This window comes from Silurus meridionalis, chromosome 4 (assembly GCF_014805685.1).
Source record: "Silurus meridionalis isolate SWU-2019-XX chromosome 4, ASM1480568v1, whole genome shotgun sequence".
NCBI lineage: Eukaryota > Metazoa > Chordata > Actinopteri > Siluriformes > Siluridae > Silurus > Silurus meridionalis.
This window is the reverse complement of record NC_060887.1, coordinates 19,206,062-19,227,101: the sequence shown is the minus strand read 5'-3', so window position 1 is coordinate 19,227,101 and position 21,040 is coordinate 19,206,062. Positions and strand designations below refer to the sequence as shown.

General features: G+C 36.2%; 2 protein-coding genes across 4 annotated transcripts; one reads left to right on the top strand and one right to left on the bottom strand.

Annotated features, from left to right (window-relative positions):
• Positions 1-1,961: 1,961 nt before the first annotated feature.
• On the top strand, positions 1,962-16,248 carry bcan (brevican). Of its 3 annotated transcripts, none has more exons than XM_046846721.1 (14): positions 1,962-2,412; positions 6,956-7,038; positions 7,248-7,619; positions 7,876-8,050; positions 8,213-8,340; positions 8,440-8,733; positions 8,896-9,789; positions 9,926-10,933; positions 11,397-11,504; positions 11,726-11,884; positions 12,583-12,665; positions 13,646-13,790; positions 14,009-14,191; positions 14,408-16,248. In XM_046846721.1, exons 2-14 carry the CDS (start codon positions 6,960-6,962, stop codon positions 14,494-14,496), a joined length of 3,717 nt encoding a protein of 1,238 aa, XP_046702677.1. In that variant the 5' UTR covers positions 1,962-2,412; positions 6,956-6,959; the 3' UTR covers positions 14,497-16,248. The 3 variants fall into 3 exon arrangements, with proteins under 3 accessions (XP_046702677.1, XP_046702676.1, XP_046702675.1); XM_046846720.1 differs by lacking the exon at positions 1,962-2,412 and adding an exon at positions 6,689-6,732 and having other exon boundaries at positions 8,899-9,789; XM_046846719.1 differs by lacking the exon at positions 1,962-2,412 and adding an exon at positions 6,689-6,732.
• Positions 16,249-18,130: 1,882 nt separating this feature from the next.
• Positions 18,131-20,826, bottom strand: hapln2 (hyaluronan and proteoglycan link protein 2). Its single transcript, XM_046847909.1, has 6 exons — positions 20,689-20,826; positions 20,311-20,412; positions 19,857-20,216; positions 19,630-19,746; positions 19,287-19,469; positions 18,131-18,647 (listed from the first exon to the last, which is right to left on the bottom strand). The coding sequence occupies exons 2-6, from the start codon at positions 20,387-20,389 to the stop codon at positions 18,370-18,372; spliced, it is 1,017 nt and encodes a 338-aa protein (XP_046703865.1). The 5' UTR covers positions 20,390-20,412; positions 20,689-20,826; the 3' UTR covers positions 18,131-18,369.
• Between the last annotated feature and the right edge of the window lie 214 nt (positions 20,827-21,040).

Here is a 21,040-nt window from a genome sequence, read left to right as displayed (position 1 = left end):
AATTTTCATAATCATGAAAATAAAGAAAACTCTTTGAATGAGAAGGTGTGTCCAAACTTTTGGTCTGTACTGTGTGTATATATATATATATATATATATATATATATATATATATATATATATATATATATATATAATTAGTTACTGTTAAGAGTACTGTTTTTTAATTTTTTTTTAATGCTTAATACTCATACTTCAATATGTGATCTCTTTTGAGTAAGAAACTGGCTGCTGAGCCCAGTAAAGAACACTCCTGGCAAGAAAGCTTCCCTGTGCTGTTAGCCTTTCTGCCTTCTCTGCCTAACCTATATGTTAAATTCCACTAGTGTCTTGCAGTGGCTGCAAGATTAAGGATACAAAGCTGTATTCACCCTCCTCTTCCTCTTTGGGACAACCCAGCTGCAGCCAGGCAGATTCGCTTTGCTCTCATTCATTCTATTTGCCACTAGATACCTCAGTTCCTCTGTTGCCACAGACATGAATCCCGAATGGATTTCTTTTTTCCATGTTTGCCGACTTGAATCACAAATGAGTCAGCTGCTGGGCATCAGCATAGATGTGAATTACATACAGATCTATGGATGACTGGCTTCTGTTTCCATGTACTAAAGATGGCTGTTGACTTGATATTTTTTATGTGATGACATATATACATGCTTCTTTCATGTAGATGTAATGGTCAGGGTTTGTGTGATTTTATGAAACTAACTGATTTTGCCTTGTATTTACTTGATCTGTTAGACAGTTTGCAGGTTTTGTGTCTCTTTATAGCCCATTGCAATCCTGGATAGAATGACTAATATAATAATTACCACTCATTGTCATAGAAATCCTTAATATAATGCTTTTTTAAGCTTCAACAGCAATGTAAAACTTAATTCCATGCTGCTTATCTGGTTATCTGGTTGTAACCCATTTGCATTTTGTTGCATTCAGATTTGCTTATTTACTTGATATTTGCTTATGTTTTGCATATATGCTGCTTTTTATCAAAATTACAGATGCATATTACAGAATGATATTTTAATAATAATATTTATTTAATTTTTTTTGGGCATGGGTATCATTATTGAGGATCAACAGGGACATCGTCACATTGCAGGTGCTGGAATGGACTACATTGGTCATCCTACTAGCATGGTGGCACATCAGATGGCATTGCCAACATATAGCTCCTGTGTTCTTAGTTCATGTTGCTTAGTTCTGGATATGTATATGTTAAGTTTTATGTGGTCTCCTGGGCTTTGCATTGGTTTCTCAACTTCCTAAATTGAAAATACTAACTTTCAACTCCTGAAACATGAATGCATGGAGGGTGTTTGTGAATGTAAGTATCGTGCAATGAACTGGCATCCCATCCAGGGTGTATTGCTTCATTGCTCAGGATGGCCCAGATAGACTACAGATTAATGATCCCAACCTTAAAAGTGTTTACTGAAGGAAGAATGAATGAATTATTAGTAATACCTGTATATCCTGTTATCAGCATATAAAGATTTAGATATAAGTGAACAGTTTCAGCTAATGTTCCAACCAAACACTAAGATGTGTTCTTAGCTACCTTGACTGTGTTATGTTTATTTGTAACAGACAGGCAGATTTCAGTATTTCAGAAACTGCTGATTTCATGGCATTTTTATGCACAACAATCTCTAAAGTTTATTCAGAATGGTGCAAAAGCCAAAAATATCCAGTGTGTTAGAGTTCTACAGGTGGAAAATCAGCAAAGCATCCCAAAATGCAAAACAAGCCAAACAGTAGACCACATCAGGTTCCACTCCTGTTAGCCAAGAACAGGATTCTGGGGCTAAACTGTGCAACGAAGACTGGGCAGTTGCAGATGTGAATATATCACCTTGAATTTATTGCATAACATTTTTATAATTAGTATATAACATTTTTAATTTTATATACTGTGTATTTGTGGTATTTACCTGTACCTTACCACAATAATTCCAATATACAAACATTTTTGACCATTTGTGCATATGATATGTGACATGGCAAAGTAGGTATTTCCCTTTGTAGAAAAAAAGCAGCAAGATGCTCTTCCTGAACTTCTCTAATCTGTTTGAATCATCATCATCATTCACTTTGACTTGATGAATTTGTGTGCCAAAAAAAATTTTTATTGGCTTTTAGACCATTTTGCATCTGACCAACTTACTCCAGTCTTACTTTTCCTTCATGATCACTTGTGTCGTAAAAAGTGCTCCCTGTTGGCGAGAAAAAGAAAGAGAGAGCTTCATCCTGTGTGCTTTTTTTCCTCCTCCCTCTCTCTTTTCTGTTCTCACTCTCTGGGTTGTGCACACACAGGGCACATGTTTGCCTTTTCTGCCTTTCTGCTACAGAGAAGTGCATAACTGGAGCAAGATTATAACATAACTCTAATGCAGATTGTATAGAGATACGGTAGGTAACTGTCTTTTTATTAATATTGTTTTCTAATTTTTCTTTCTTTTTTTTTTTTTTTAACACATAGGTTTGCATTATTCTTCAATGTGCCTCTTATTATTAATTGACTATTCATTGTTTTTACTGTTTATTGTTGATGGTGGTGCTGTTTGTACCTGTGTGGGTAAGTTTTAAAAAAGTACACTTCTGAAATGAGTTTGTCATTAAAAAATAAAATTGTATAAAAATGTGTAAAATATCAGATTTTATTCATTAATCACTTGAGCCTTTTTTTTCTTTTTCTGGCTATTTGATACAATGCTAAAAATGTTGCTATTGTTTGGCATATTTTAGACTATTTGCCTTATGTAGGTCATAGTGTGTAGACTATTTAAGAGCCTGTCAGTTTTGCTCATGATTGAGTGCTTTTAGTTTTTTTTTTTTAAAAGAGAGCTCATCTGTTCTTGACATTTGAGAGTGAAAAAACCTTACAGAGATTGTTCATCCCTTCAAAGCTGTCCAACAAATCTGCAGCTAATTGAATCTATTCCAATTATCCACTCTTCTTGCTCTGTATTTCTGTAAACAACACAATTAAGCACTAGAATTTCTTGACATTTTTTTCCTTTTTGCATATATGTAGTTAATTTAGATATAATAGATTTGTTTTGCTACAGTTGATACGTTCTCAAAGACATAAAAATCCAGATAAGTCCAAAAGTAAACTTACTAAACTGTTGTTATATGGCTAGTTACATAAGTAACTCTGGTTGTGTGAACAATTTAACTTCCACAGTCAACATGTATTTTAATCTCATCTCATGCATAATGAGCTTCACAGAAATATCTGGAGGCTCTCACAGAATTATGCTCATGGAAGAAACCATAGATGCATATATGAATGAACACGTGCAAGGCTGTCATAGTGATTTAATACAAAAGTCAGTACCTCCTTCCAAAAATAGGATAACTGGAGCTTATATCGGCATTTTCCTTGAACTGTTTGGATCATATTACTGTTTTTAAAAAATCTTTTAATTTTAAACATTAAAAGGTAATTTTTCCATCATGTGCATATGTCATGTATACTATGTGTTTTCTTTCCCCCAAACTAGCACAAATTTGGATGCACAAACTTGTTTAGGTAGTCTTTGTATAATAAAAAATTAAGCTCTATAAAGACAAGTTTTAAATTTGATGTGGAAGAAATCGAATGGCTTGCATGGAGTCCTGACCTCAAACTAATCAAACTCTTTTGGGGTTAATTAGAACTCTTACTGCACCTCAAACCTCCTCACCAGACATCAGTGCTTGACTTTACTGATGCTCTTGTGACTCAATGGACATCTGATCGATAGGTCTGTGTGTGTGTGTGTGTGTGTGTGTGTGTGTGTGTGTGTGTGTGTGTGTGTGTCTGTGTCTGTGTCTGTGTCTGTGTTTGTGTGTGTTATTATGTGATTATTGTTTAGATCACCAAACTGTCAAATTGTATCATTTCAACACTTTCAATTTCTTACCCTCCTTTGTACAAAAAGAATATTCCTAAAACCATTCGTCAGGAATGCTCTTTCTTAGGGAAGAAAAAGAACAGAAAAAAGATCAACTATATTACTAAAATATTAATTTCCAAATATTTTGTGTTTTTAAAAGAAAGCTAAAAGATTAGAAATGGAGGTCAGGATTTCATTACAAATGGCCAAGAGTGAGGTTGAGAAAGCTAGCAAAGTAGTAGACAATGCTTCATTCCACAGTGTTAATGGCGTGTAGAGAACTCATGTGTTGCATTTTATAACATTCCATTGAGAAACAGTCCCCAAATATTCAACTACGCATATAAAGCTGGTGAGATGTGCCTCGTGGCATAATGTAGGGGATAAAAGATTGATATCTGATGTAATAGTACTGCAACACTTCTCATCCCTCTTATACAGTATACAAATCTTGCTTCTCCTCCTCATCCTGATCTGACCTTTTAGGAAAGCGTGGCCTCTGTAATTTCCCAAAGTCATTGAACATTTTGTCTAAATGCTCCTTAAGTTTTTGGACTGTGCTTTCTACCGCTCACCCTCTGAACAAGCAGTCTGGCTCCTTTTCCCCTGGATTATGGAAATGTGGTAATGGCTATAGGCCATGCACTGAGAGCATTGGGGAGGAATGACTCTCAAGGAACAGAAATGCAGATCAAAGCTGACTGCCCCAATGCTTTCATTAACAATTTAGAACCAGACAATCTTGTAAATGCTAGACGGACTGAGAAAGAGACAGAGGAAGCAGCACATTTTCTGGGAAGAGAAATTGAGATAAATGGGGAGAGAGCTGGCAGCTTGATTGTAAGTTTAGGTGAGTCTCTCACCAGCATTTGGTTTTCCTTCATTTTCTCTGAGGCTTTATGGTAACTAGCACTGGAAATTACATCTTCCTCTTTAATTTTCCCCCCAAGCTCAAGCTGGGCATTAAGTCCAAGATTTACTCTGGTGAGGACGACAAAAACACACCCAGTGATTTTCTGCTTAGAACAGCACTTTCTCTCTCTCTCTCTACCTCTCTCTCTCTCTCTCTCTCTTTCTCTCTCTCGCTTTTTTACTTTCCTAAATGCCAGTTTCCAGTGCTCTCAGACTCCCACTCCCTCCCTGTCGTCTACCCCCACTCTTATGACCTGGTTTGTGCACATCATTTGTGAAAAGCAATATGATGTTAGGGTTTCCTGATATTCTGTGGCTGAGATTTTTATGGCTGGGTTACTCTGAGCTGCTTCATGCAGACCCCTGTGCCTGGTTCCTTAAACTATGGCATGGCCTGTAATTCAAAGCAGAATTGTTAGTATAACGATAAGAATTTGTGGTTAAAACATTATTGTGGTTAAAACAAAAAACATTCTCTATTAATTAAAAACAGATGTTTCAATGTTGGGTGCTTAAGTGATTTAGAAAGCCAGATTCCACAATTAAGGTCTAATTATTTTTTTTTTTTAATTGTGATTTCTACTTTAGCAGAAGTGGCACCACCTACCTTTTTATCCCTGCAGATACCTTTCTCTTCTTAATTAATTATAACTTAATTATATTTGTTAAACTGAATATAATTTCATCGTCTGTATGAAATGCAATATCTCAGTCTTCTGGCTCATCATTTCCCTGACATCTTTAATTTCACATATGGTTAGTTGTGCAAGACTGCAAGACTGCAAGAGAAATTAAAAAAAGACAGAAGAGTAGAGATTAGACTTCTATAATTACACTATAAGCGACTATAATTATTATACGCTGTTGTAATTATGCTGTACAGTATATTCATCCTCAGTTTAAGGAAAGCCCGAACAGACTGAACTGTATGTGTGTTCTTTGTACACTGCAATGTAGACATTTTGTGTAAATGCTGCAATGCATGTTAACATTTTTTTAAATCTGCTAATTAACATATCTAAAAAGCTGTATGTTTATGCAGGCTTCTGCTAAAAAAAAAAATATCAAAATTGCATGTCCTGTAGGCTCTGTCTGACCTGATTTTCAAGCACTTCCCTTTACAGGATAACCATGCAGTTCATTTGCTTTTTACAAATGCTAGTGTACTCAGTCTAGCAGGTGGTCCTTTCTTTCTTTACTTCTTCCACTTTTCTGTAGCAACTACCAATGTCTAACTGAAATGTCCCTTCCTATTCAGTTAGAGTTGCATATTAAAAATGAAAGAATAGCTTATATTTTAGTTCAAACTGAGTGAAGAATAAAGATATCTGAGCCAAATTACACGTTTAGGGGAAGACAACTAGTTTCATCATCAGAATTCAGATCACACTCCAGAGTGCCGAAAGCCCACTGCATCCTGGCTCATGCCAACTGGAAAGCACACAGGGTTGCCAGGTGCAGTATCCAGTAATCCCTAACAGCTGAATCAACAGTCATTTATGAATGTGAAAATTACACAAGACAAAGGCTTTCAAAGTAAGCTAAAAAAAAAAACCCAAAACATTAAACGTTCCAACATAAATGATAACTTTGCTGAATCGTCTGCTGTCAAAGAAGACCACACCTTAGAAGATGGTTGCTATAATGAATGTCTCGAGTCAAGATATTTTTAGATATTCCTATGTTCCTATAGTCTATATAATACAATACAGTGATTAAATTATGCAAGTTTAATCTGTCTAGATTTTGCAAGATGCATTAAAGGAGAGTTAGATTAGGAATGACTCCAATCTGGCAACAGTAAATGGACAAAGAACACACACACAATTTAACTCTGTGTTTTTCACGCTTTCTCGCTCAATCTGGACACATGCATGTGAAAGCATGCTTCAGTTTTCTAAATGAATATGCTGTCCCAAGCTAGAACAGAATCCAGGTTGATTAAATGACAACAAATCAATGTGTTTGAATCATTAGTGTAAAAAAAATTGAAGTTCTGTTTTTTGAAGTTCATTTTGAAGTTCTGTTTTCTTTAACTGACCTCATTTTTCTTATTTAATTTTTTTAACAAATTGGTTTCTATCTACAATAAGCAGGTATTATTTGTACTGTGGAATTGGTTGGTTTTTCAATTTTGCTCTCCCTTGTTCTCTTCTCAGATCAATGATGTTCCTGCCTCTAATGCTGTGTGCCTTATGTCCCTTTGTCCTGCTGTCCTCTGCTGTCCCTACACCAGGAACAGGTGTGTCAATTCCACATATGGACTAAGTTATTATTAATAAGATTCAACACTTTATGCATGGGAGTGCCTATCACTATTTTACCTATTTGTATGTTTTCTGTTTCTTGTTTTTTTATTCGTGTGTATTTTGAGGAACTAATGTCATAAGTGGTCATTAGTCATTTTCTATAATATAATAACTCCATTGTTACATCATTTCTTTTCTTTAGATGAAACAAGGCTCTTACAAGTTATGATCCCTGACAGCCCTCTTGTGTCTGCCGTTTTGGGAGGATCTTTAAATCTTCAGTGCCTTTTGTCACTGCCAACTCTGTCTTTTTTCACTGGTCAAACCATGCCAAGGATAAAGTGGAGCATTCTCTCCTCTGGACAAGAGATTGAGATCCTAGTGGCACGAGGGGACAGGGTGAAAATCAGTGAGCTTTATAAAGGTCGGGCCTCTCTGCCAAATTATGCATTTTCTCCAACTGATCTTACTCTCCAGCTGGACAGCTTGAGGCACAACGATACAGGATTCTACCGCTGTGAGGTTCAGCAGGGATTGGAAGATGCTCATGATCTAGCTCAGATTAAAGTTAAAGGTAATAATCCATTGGCAATTTAGAGGTGTAACAGCTTCACCATATAAAATGCTTGTTAATTGTACTCTATGAATATTTTCATCTGTGTGCCCAATATGATCTAGTACAATCTGGGTAGCTAAAATAGATAGCATTACAATATATATATTCATATGTAATTTACAACTTTTATAATTTTTTTAGATTGCATAATAAACTATATTCATTTAATATTTTGAATATATGATTTAAACATTTCATATTTGTTAATCCTTAGGAGTTGTGTTTCACTATCGACACGCCTCCAGCCGCTACGCCTTCTCCTTTGACGAGGCCCAGAATGCATGTGAAGACATTGGAGGTCAGATTGCCACTCCAGAGCAGCTTCTGGCAGCATATCACAGTGGTTATGAGCAATGTGATGCCGGCTGGTTAGCAGATGGATCTGTCAGGTCATTGGATTCCCATGTAACTCATTATGCCCTAACAGTGTTGCTTTAGCATGAGTCATCATGAATGCATTTCTTGTTCAATAGACAATATTAATAACTCAAAGCATATTTCATATGTGTACTTAATATAAATAATAAATTCAATTAAAAACAAAAACTCAGATACCCTATCCATACACCTCGTGAGGGCTGCTTTGGAGATATGGATGGCCTGCCAGGGGTCCGAAACTATGGCATGATGGAGCCTGATGAGCTTTATGATGTTTATTGCTACATAGAGAGCATTCGTGGTAAGTAATTATATCTATTTATTTATTTATTTATTTATTTATTTATTTATTTATTGCCTAATTTGTATTTTAAGGCCTTAATTTTTTCTTTTATTTCAGGCAAAGTGTTCTATGGATCTACCTCACAGCGATTCACACTGGCTGAGGCTAAAGCATACTGTGAGCAACAGGGTGCACAATTAGCCAGCACAAGCCAGCTGTATGCGGCATGGAATGATGGTCTTGATCACTGTAGTCCAGGTTGGCTAGCTGATGGTAGTGTACGATATCCTATTGTACACGCAAGAGAGCGTTGTGGAGGCCCAGAACCTGGTGTTAAGACTGTCTATCGCTACAGCAATCAAACTGGCTTTCCTGAACCTCACACACGCTACGATGCCTACTGCTTTAGAGGTAACAAGCATTCCTTTTAAATGTCTTTTTAACATTTTTACTATTCTAAGCATATTGATGATAATGAAATACACCCATTGGAAATTCTGGCAATTGTTGGGTTTTTCTGCAATTATATAGTATCTGAATTTCATTGTTCTTTTTTTTTTTTTTTTTTTACAGAAGACTTTAATTCTCAGACAGTCAGCCCTTTTGAGTACTTGGCCACAGAGTCAGAAAATATTAACCAGGACATTGTGACCTTAGCTGACACAGAAGAAGAGTTTAGTTCAGGTCATGTAACACAGAAAACAGAAAATGAGGTTCAAGGGGCTGTTGAGGTTTTCTCATTCTCCAGCAAAAAAACAGTTAAGATGGAGAAGCACGACACTACACTATCCCCATTTGATAAAGTTCATACAACCACTGTTAGCAGAAATATACTCACCACTTCAGCAATATACAAAAAGGTACTTGAACCGACTCAGAGCTCCAGGCTAGAAGTGCTCACAAAGCCCACTGACGCTGAATCAGTGCCAAAGATATACACAGGGCCCAGCTGGGATCAACCAAAGTCAACAATATACCAAGATAAAGAGAATGGTACAGCTGATTTAGAAGTGAAGACTGACAATCATACATACTATCAGCCTATGACAGGCACCAGCCTGGAGCCAAAAGAGACGGGGGAATATAACACGTTTACAGAGAGTAAACCAAACATAACTGTTGATAACTTGGAGCCATTGTATGAGTTTAGGGAGATTGGAGGATTAAAATCCATGCCTGAGAACAACTTTGATTATCAAAATGAAAGCCATGTCAATGAAAATTCTACTGCAACAGAACAACCTTTTAACATCACTAGGGCATTGGAATCAGATTTCAATCTGGACCTCAAAACTCAGACCACTTCTTCAGAAATCACTGAGGGCTCAGGAAGTGAACTGACTACAGCATTCTCAGAGAAATTTGGCTCTAATGTCACACTGAGTCTAAAAGTTACCTACGAACATTCTTTATCTGAAACCACCACAGAGGGTTCTTTGCTGGAAGATCTAAGTCAGCCAATGCTGAGTAAGTGAAAAAAATAAAATGCATTTTAAATTTGAAGAATTGTATCATCTTTGTATTAGCAAAATTATAATAATAATAACCTTTAATTATTTTTTTACTTTTTTAAATTAAAAATTTTTTAAATGCCACCTCACAGGTTTTGAGCAAAGTCATGAGCAGTCTGTTGTAACAGACATATCCAGTACTACAGATGAAGTGGAGCAAGAAAGAGGACATACTTCAGCTGAATCCCTAGTGGTGTCTCTCAGTTCAGCTGATAATGATAGTGATCATGAGTCAGGAGTGACTATGACACCCGTACATTCATCTGAGAAACAAACAGAGCCTTTTGATGGATCAGGTGATGATAATGTGATACTGCTGACCCTTCTTACCACACCTGCACCTCACCTGTTGGGCACATCTATTTCTCCAAAGGCACTGGATGTGGAGACAAGTTCCTCTCAGGAGTTGGACACCACTTCTGTTCCAGAGAGCAGTACTACATCTGGCAGCAGCATCATAAAGGAAGAGGTGAAAAAGATTCAACAGGAGAGAAAAAACGCACCAATCTTTCAAACTGTGTCAATAATTCCACTGACTAATACTGGAACAATGTCAAGCAAAGACAATATTGGCCATGAAGATATCTCACAGGAAACAGAAAACTCTTCTGGAGGGGGGTCATCAGTCACAGACCTCCCTTATCCCAGTACCACTCCCATACCCACACACCTGCTTCACCTGAACACAACAGAGTTTAACAATACTGAAAATGTTTCCAGCACAACTCATTTTGCTGTAGAGGTTACACTGATTCCAGACATTACTCTAACACCATTCTGGGACACTATGACTACTCCTACCCCACCACAGGAGTTCCGGGCAGATGTTGAGACCAGTGGTGATACCCAATTAATCACAGATGACCCTGACTCCTCAGCTGAATCAGACCCTACTGCAGTTCCCACTTCTGAAAACAATAAGGAGACTCGGAGTCTGACTTCCTCCATTGCAACTAATGACAAGGAACATGCATATCAAGACTTGACTTTCACCACAGAATCTACAACGAGAAAGGAAGAGAATGAACTGACAACCCCGACATACCATGTAACCCCACCTCCGGGGCCAACAGAGAGAGCACTTAGAACAAGCATATCAGGTATAAATCTTTTTTTTTTTTTCTCCTAGACTTTATTATGCTTCCTATTTATTTCAGGGTACTTTTACAATAGATACTAGGTTACATAAAATTGCATTTATATATATATATTTTTAAAGGAGAATAAAATGCTTTATCATTTTATTTATATGGAATTTTCTGCTATCTAAAATTGTATCTTGTGTTAATTATAATTGTGAACCTCTGGAGCACCTTGTGTAAAAACAGACAAAAACAAAAACATGAAGTACTGATGGCTGCCAGATTAAAAAATATATTGTTTCACAAGTTTTTGCTTGCAGTTTCACCAGCAATATAATGGTTCCATCTAGTGGACAAACCAAGACTTATCTATCTTTCAACTCAGTAACTTCATTAACTGTACACTATCTGCACTATATTATCCAAGTTGTCATACCATGCTTAAGCAGACAGATTTAAAGTGGGAATTGTGTATTTTTAGATGGCTGTTTGGAGAATCCATGTTCCAATGGAGGTACCTGTGTAGACATAGGTGCTATTGTCAAGTGCCTTTGTCTTCCAACCTATGGGGGAGATTTCTGCCAAATTGGTGAGTTGTGTTTTACATCAAACTATAATATTTTTGTAGACTGTGTTTGTTGTTACCCCCTACCAATATAAATGGAATGATTAGACCTATACTTCAGTTTCAAAATTTCAGGATACATCCTAAGAAAGTGTATTCTTATTTAGTAGAGATTAGATCCAAACATTTTAATGCTGATTCTGAAGTTTTATTTAAAAATGTCTTCCCTTTATTGTTATTTTGAGATCTGGAGCAATGTGAGCCAGGCTGGGAGAAGTTCCAGGGCAACTGTTATAAGCACTTCTCAAAACGTCAGAGCTGGGAGGGGGCAGAGCAGCATTGTCGGATGTCTGGCGGTCACCTGGTTTCTGTTATGTCACCTGAAGAGCAATATTTTATCAACTGTAGGTTTAAATTTACTTACATTTACTGTTTCTAATGTGAAATTAATTTGGTTGTTTTTTTATATACAGTAAGTTATTAATTTGCAGTTAATTTAGCACTTAAGTATATAATATACATAGCTACATTAGTAACATAAGAAATCAATTTGCTATATTTGCAACTATATAATCAGCTATATTTTGTTTTATTGTATATTTTGTATATTCAGCTTATTGAACTGAATATATGTAAGAAAGCAGTTTCAGATGTGAAGGTGGGTTTGGTCCAGACAACAGTCACACAAATTGTTGGAAGTGTCTGATAATTCACAAATTATTTTTAAATGAGTTAATTGTAAGGTTACCATACCATTAACATGATTTGAAACCAAGAAAAAAACTTAGTAATTCTCATTTGTAATATTTTGACACGTTTCATTCAAAATTCATTTCATTGGCACTGTACATTTACGAAATTACAATTAAGTTAAATCTAATCTAATCTAATCCATTCTAAAATGACTTGTCTGACCTTATAGCATATAAGCAAAATTATCCATTTAAATGTTTTTTCCTGTATGCAAGAAACTAGCCAGGCTTGCCAATCCCTTTAGGATCTTTTGAAGCCAGAAGTTAAGGCTGTATTGTCTTTAGCTCTGAAAAGCATAATTATAATCAGGCATTTGCTGTGTGACTCATGTCAGGCTTTTCTTCTACAGATAAGTACAGGGAGTACCAGTGGACTGGTCTCAATGACAGGACCATTGAGGGTGATTTCCGCTGGTCTGATGGAAACCCGCTGGTACGCTTTGTATTGCTTAAATTGTGATGGTATCCCACTGGTGCAGCTTACAGACCTCTCTTTTAATTGCACTGTGAGGTGCTGGGAAAGGTGCTTGTAAACTACTGTTTCTGTAGACTGCCCTTTTCTCTGAAAGTGTTTAAGGTTGGAAAGTTGGATTAAAACTCACATCCTGTTTTGTAGTAGTTTTCATTTAATCTTATAGCGTTGTCAGAAAAGCTGGGTATTTCTTCTGTCTCTACATCCAATACTTATGCTTCCAAAACACAAAAAAGACATGTTTATATAATTTACATACATTCTGTATACTCCAGTACAAAAAAGAAAATATTTTTGAAATGTTTCAGTGTACCTTATTCCCAAGCACATGATAAAATATGCAACTTAAGCTAAATTATAAGAGAGTAAATTGACTTTTCTACACATCGTCCTTTATCTCTGGTATGTGCTCTGTTGTGGCAACAGTCTTTGTAGGGTTGTTCAGTCTGCATGCAAGACACCCTTTTCACCTATAGTGTTTAGTAAACTTGTATAGCATCCTAAGCCCTACTGTCCCCTCTTAAAACATGTACAACATCTGTGGGTGCATACTGTTTGTTATGTAGTCACCAAGTAACACTGCCCGTAGCCAAGGTCACATTGAAAGTTTACATGTAGTAAAAAAAAATTCAACACTGTTGAAGGATATGAATCATATCCAAATGCACTCAAATGTCCTTGGACTTTGACTCCAGTTAAAAAATGTTAAAAAATATATTTGATTTTCAGCACCTAGCACTATGCTGGTAAAATGGTTTACTGAAAATTTGGGCTAGAAAGCAATTTGTGGATAAATGAACTGAAAAAATGCCACATATTTTTCTCTAACAACAGATTGATACAGACTTTCTTTATACTCTACATACTGTCTCCCTTTTTCTTTTTTTTTTTTTTTTTGATCTTTGGAAAATTTCAACGTTTTTCTTTCTTCTCTGTTTCAGCTGTATGAGAACTGGTATCTTGGTCAGCCTGATAGCTATTTCCTGTCAGGAGAGGACTGTGTGGTGATGGTATGGCATGATGGCGGACGATGGAGTGATGTACCCTGTAACTACCATATGTCCTACACTTGCAAAAAGGGCACAAGTAAGTATTTCATATTTGTGTAAGGAGCTCTCTTCAAAAAAAATGGGTGGTCAGTGTGCACACTATGCAAACTGGTCATTACAAGGACTTGAAAATGGACATTCTATCAGCACATTGTTCTGTGAGCACATTGTTGTACTAATAAAAAACACATTTACGCACTCTATGGTTAGCTAATATAACCATATATCTAATATTTTCTTTTATATACATTTCAGCTGTTTGTGGCCAGCCACCTCTGGTCTTGAATGCTAAGCAGTTTGGTGAGCGCAAAGATCGATATGTGATTAATGCTCAGGTACGTTACCAATGTGTGGAGGGTTTCCTTCAAAGACACAAACCTATCATCAATTGCCAAAGCAATGGACAGTGGGAGGAGCCACAGATCACCTGTACACCACGTAAGACACTGTTTTACAAATGATAACTACTGTTTTTGTCAAGATTGACTATTGACAAAATAATCGATGGATAAGTAAAAATGAATTTTAATTACTCTTGTAGCTTAATCAGAATTTCTTTCACGACTCTTTATATTGTTTACATTTATATTGTGTACTGCTAGAAATGACGTCTCACTTTTTTTTTTTTTTTTTTTTTTTTTTTTACAAATCCAGTGGATTCAAAAAGAAAACAAGTTACATTGCCCCCCGCAAACAACCAAGAAGCCACAGAAAAATCAAAACCACCGCGTTGGAGATTGTAAACCAACCAGTCTCTTCATTTTTCTCTTTCAATGCTCCATTCTCTTTTCTTAAAGAGACCTGCATTAGTCATCATTCACACTTTCAAAGTTTCAGGCAAAAATCACACTTGAATTGTTCTGCTCCAGTCATCAGCTTCTTTCATACATTTTCCTGACACTGAATTACTTATTTTGTAATTCTATGGCACAAAAACCCATAACTTTCTTCCAGTTAGTTAGTAAATGCAGATTACAGTTTACAAACAGTAGAGATTCATATCAAAGCAAATTCTATTTAACCTCAGCTGGTCTGAATTAAACTGATGCCACTGTTCATAAAGAGCTCATTTCATCCAAGGGAAAGTTTCCATTACTGCCACTAGTAGGCAGAAGTGCATAGCGAGGGTAAATGCAGGCACAGAGAGGAAACAATCCACTGCTGATATCAATCTTATAGGACATTTTAGGATAACAGCTCATCTTCAGTGACCAAGCATAATTGCTTACACATTTGTTTATTAGTGGCCTCTAAATGTAAAATTCTTACATCCACAGAACTTCAAAACCATGCAAGTTAAAATAAATACAATTTCACACTTTAATACTTGAAAATGAATGTGGAAAAAGCAGGTTAAAGATCCTGGCTTACTTCCGTTGAACCTGGCAGTGTAAATGAGTTTAGTAATTCTTACTGGCTATTGTCATTCTGACATTTGCACACAGTAAAAACCTGGGCTTTCTCAGCCATGCAGAATACATATATAATCAATTTAAGTACCTGTATTCAACTACATCTTTTAGATCCTTAAAGCACTAAACAAAGAACATGGTCTACAGATTCCAAGGCAATTTTGCATGCACAGTATTTTGTGCATTTCTTGATTGAGAGCTTCCAATTAGCTCTTTAATAAAACAAGCATCCACAATTACAGTAAGACAAATTTAGTTAAAATGATGTGGGTTCATTTATGCTTGGCTGTAAAGAAATTTAGATTTTAAAGTGCTCAGGTTTTTTTCAGGTCTCTTGTTTGCTCTGAGGAATAATCACTTTTTAATGCTGATGATTCTGGTTTTAACATCATAAGAAATCATAACTGTTTTTACTGACTTAAGAATTCATTCTGCTTTTCTGCTTCTTTTGGTGACATTACATACTGGCTGAGTGTATACCTCTTTAAGTGTAGATATCTTCTGCTTTTGAATACTTTAATGTTTATTTGTTCTTCAGAAATAATTGATTTCATTCTAATCAAAATCACATTCATAAGACAAAAATCTGCTCATTTGTTTTCTCGGTATAATATTCACTATCTTTACTAAATATGGGGAAATTATATCTAGTCTTTAGGATGACTTCAAAACTATTGGATGGATGTTATTGAATCTAATTGGCTGTCAATCATAGATCCGTGAATGTGTTACTAATACATTAATCAGTGCCACTAGGTCTATCATTTAGATTTGTGAAGCACTTTACTGATTTTGTACGCAAATCTTTTGTGGTAATTTATTTTTGTTGGATTTTTGGATTTTTTCATTGATAAATATAGTGTGAAACAGACCCCGGAAGAAATAAAACAAATACTACAAACATTAACTTCACATTAATTGGCTTACACATTTTATTTATCTGCTTATTTTGTTGTTGTTGGTTTTTTTTAAGGTCAAGCCATCTGGTATATGGTGTCATTCATTCAGAAATTGTAGGATTCTGTATTTGTTCTGAAATTTTATATAAAGATCATATTAATAAAACAAAATTGACTAACAGTATCAACTATAGTCATTTGTTCTTATGTTATTATTTTAGTTACTCTAGAATTAAGTCCACACATAATGCTTATGAGTACATAAAGATGTCTACATTTTAATGGTCATGTGAAACATATACAATATAAATACATATGTGCTTTAATATTATACATAAAAATATTATGACAGACACAAAATATCTGTAGATAAATAACTACATTATTATTTTAATTATGTATAAAATGCATTTCATTGTCTCTGTACTCATTCTCTGATAGTGACACTAAAGTTGAAGTTTATTGTGAGTTGCACATATAAGTGAAACTTGTATAAATGTTTACATTTTTTGTCTAAAAATTCCTACAGTGAGGAAAATAAGTATTTGAACACCCTGCTATTTTGCAAGTTCTCCCACTTAGAAATAATGGAGGGGTCTGAAATTGTCATTGTAGGTGCATGTCCACTGTGAGAGACATAATCTAAAAAAAAAAATCCAGAAATCACAATATATGATTTTTAAACTATTTATTTGTATGATACAGCTGCAAATAAGTATTTAAACACCTGTCTATCAGCTAGAATTCTGACCCTCAAAGACCTGTTAGTCTGCCTTTAAAATGTCCACCTCCACTACATTTATTATCCTAAATTAGATGCACCTGTTTGAGGTCATTAGCTGCATAAAGACACCTGTCCACCCCATACAATCAGTAAGAATCCAACTACTAACATGGCCATGACCAAAGAGCTGTCCAAAGACACTAGAGACAAAATTGTACACCTCCACAAGGCTGGAAAGGGCTACAGGGAAACTGCCAAGCAGCTTGGTGAAAAAAGGTCCACTGTTGGAGCAATCATTAGAAAATGGAAGAAGCTAAACGTGACTGTCAATCTCCCTCGGACTGGGGCTCCATGCAAGATCTCACCTCGTGGGGTCTCAATGATCCTAAGGAAGGTGAGAAATCAGCCCAGAGCTACACGGGATGAGCTGGTTAATGACCTGAAAAGAGCTGGGACCACCGTTTCCAAGGTTACTGTTGGTAATACACTAAGACGTCATGGTTTGAAATCATGCATGGCACGGAAGGTTCCCCTGCTTAAACCAGCACATGTCCAGGCACGTCTTAAGTTTGCCAATGACCATTTGGATGATCCAGAGGAGTCATGGGAGAAAGTCATGTGGTCAGATGAGACCAAAAAAGAACTTTTGGGTCATAATTCCACTAAACGTGTTTGGAGGAAGAAGAATGATGAGTACCATCCCAAGAACACCATCCCTACTGTGAAGCATGGGGGTGGTAGCATCATGCTTTGGGGGTATTTTTCTGCACATGGAACAGGGCAACTGCACTGTATTAAGGAGAGGATGACCGGGGCCATGTATTGCGAGATTTTGGGGAACAACCTCCTTCCCTCAGTTAGAGCATTGAAGATGGGTCGAGGCTGGGTCTTCCAACATGACAATGACCCGAAGCACACAGCCAGGATAACCAAGTAGTGGCTCTGTAAGGAGCATATCAAGGTTCTGGCGTGGCCTAGCCAGTCTCCAGACCTAAACCCAATAGAGAATCTTTGGAGTGAGCTCAAACTCCGTGTTTCTCAGCGACAGGCCAGAAACCTGACTGATCTAGAGAAGATCTGTGTGGAGGAGTGGGCCAAATTCCTCCTGCAGTGTGTGCAAACCTGGTGAAAAACTACAGGAAATGTTTGACCTCTGTAATTGCAAACAAAGGCTACTGTACCAAATATTAACATTGACTTTCTCAGGTGTTCAAATACTTATTTGCAGCTGTATCATACAAATAAATAGTTAAAAAATCATACATTGTGATTTCTGGATTTCTTTTTTAAATTATGTCTCTCACAGTGGACATGCACCTACTATGACAATTTCAGACCCCTCCATGATTTCTAAGTGGGAGAACTTGCAAAATAGCAGGGTGTTCCTCACTGTATATTCCCACAGAACAAATCTGGTCATGTAACTTGCCAAAGTATCACATGTCAAAATATATCATATTGCTGCGTCGGGAAAAAAAATAATCATTCTCAGGGTATGTGGGAACTGTTACATTGACTCCTGCAGATTTTTCCACACTGTAGAGCTGGAGAATCTGTAATCATTTATCCCTATGTTGATATTTACTTGTAACAATATGCCCCATAGAGACTAACACTCTTTTTAAGGAATCCAAAATTGTGAACCCCTTGTTGTGAGAATCCTCCACAGCGCTTTCTAGGTGTAATGATGGGAAAACGCACACTACCATCTTGTAGCCAACCTCCATCACAGCGCTCCAATCTCTGAAACTTCCAGGATGAATAGAGTTCTCCCACACGGGCCAGGCTTGCTCCTTTTTCCTTACAGGCATGAGTTGCTTCCAAAAAATTTAGTGGCCCTGGGACATAGAACACCGAACCTGTTTGAAAGGGAAAGTATAAAAAGTCTCAGTTGCAGTTGAGGTAAATATGTGGAAACGTGCATGTTTCTTCACATATATTCAACTTAAAAGTAACAATAAAATTCGAATCATCAAAATATTCTCTACACAATCAATATTCTAATTAAATAAAATCACTTGACAATCTAATTTGAAGGAAACAAGTTCTTTGATATGTCACATTTTCATGACATTTCATAGCTGCCAATATTGCACTGACATAGCAGGAGCTAAAATGTCACCACAGAAACAATTTCACTCTAACAGACTCTCTCCTGTCTAATCTAACAACAGTGCATTGTCTTTCTCCTCTTCTGTTTTTTACTGAGCCCACCATATCTCCTGCATGTGTTTGTCAGTTTGATTTCAGTGGCCACATTCTCAAAATGACTACTTTATGAAAGCTCTACACACTAGATAGACACTACATTACTGTTGACTATCACTGCAGCATTGAGTAATTAGTCATACTGGGTGATTAAAATATTATAATATTTTCCAACTTTACTGAACAAACAGTTTAGAGGCATTCTTGCTATGGCACCTTTAACTATTTTCTTTTATTATAACCATGTGAGGAATTGGTCAAATAATCTGCAGTGCCATGCATTTGCTGACCTTCGGTGGTAGAGGTGAAGCAGAAGGCATCGAAACGGTCCTTGGTCTTGTGCCGGGGCCCATAGCTGCGGATTCCTGGAGGAAGATCTTTCCCACAAGCTGGCCGTGGATTCAGAATGGGGTAGTGGACAGTTCCATCATTTATCCACCCAGCATTACACCACTCCAGGCCTTCTGTCCATTCTATGCATTGAATCATTATGGAAGATATGAATTATAAGTCATACTAACAATTAAGGAGATCATATATCTACAAGTGTTTTCTCGTTTTGTAAATTTAGATTGTGTGAATTGTGTGCAGTGGATACAGAGTATTATTGGTTCAAATGATAAAAGTTGTTACCTCTGAAAAGCTGTGTGTATGTTGCCAGTGTTGCATCCTGCTCTGCACAAGCATTTTTAGCATCAAAGAAGGTAAATTTATAACGTCCATGGCTGCTTTGATAAGGAAACACAACCCCTGAAACATAAGCAGTGATTTATATTGTTATTTTTGGAAGATGGCAGCTTCTTTTTTTAACCTATTAAAAGCATTGATGTATTGGATATTTATGCTTTTCTTTCCTGTACCTTCAATGTTTAGAGAGATGGTGACACTCTCTTCATCAATGCCATTGATCAGTTCACACTTGTACAGACCCCAATCTTGGAGCTCCAGCTTGGTGAGGCGGAGAGAAATGTCCAAAGCATGTAAACGTCGAAGGCTTGCTTTATACTGCCATGTGCCATAATATTTAACCTCATGCCCATTACTCATGAGAACAATATTTTCTGCACCTGTATGAAGAGGTTCAACCTTACTCCATTTAACTCTGTATTGAGAAGGTACAGTTCGCAGAATACATGGCAGGGTGGCATTCTCTCTTCTGCGTGCATTTATTTCAGCATACACTGGTGGTTCCATAAGGTACTGCAGATCTTTATCTTTGTCTGAAAAATATTTTAAAAAGTAATAAAAAAATAAGCATTTGACAAAGAAATATGATGAATTGATAACTTTAATAAAAAACATTTTAAGCATTACCTTTACTGTAGTACAGATTATCTGCATCAGTCAAATAAAGAAAACTGGTAGTCACTATTATAAAAGCTGCACAGTTCATGATTAAGTGTAACTTTTTCTTGTCTGTGAAAAGAAAGAAATAAAAATGTTTAGTGCTTGCTATTCAATTATATACATTTTTAGTCTGGTGATACAAAGGTCAGTTTTGTTGGTTCCAACTAAAACAATTAATCTTAGATGTCAATTACGGATAAAATATTAATTATTTACATTATAAATTACTTTTACTCTACTAGTTTTCCATGCAAAATGCAATTTACATGCATTAATGTTACATCAAATACAGATTTAGCAAAAAGAAATAGGGTATATGACAAATAATCAGAAAAATGTTCAAACCTCTTATGCCTTTTGTCTTCTATCTCCCTTCATTTCATTTCTAAATGTAAAAAATAGGGTTCAGCAATTTCATAAAGCTTTGCTTGTTGATCTGTTGAGCTCATACAGTCATACAGTTTTTAACCACTATCAATAGGATGCTCTCTCTCTCTCTCTCTCTCAATCGGTCACAGTAGGTTGGTCTATCCCCTCCGTTCCAGATGTTTCATTCAGACAGACACCCATTGTTCCTCTCATCACTTTTCAGAACCTAATGTTAATGAAGACAAGCTAAATATTATACATATAAATAAATTATTTATATATAGTATAATGTATTATTCATCTTCAATAAGCAATTTATGGTCAAAGT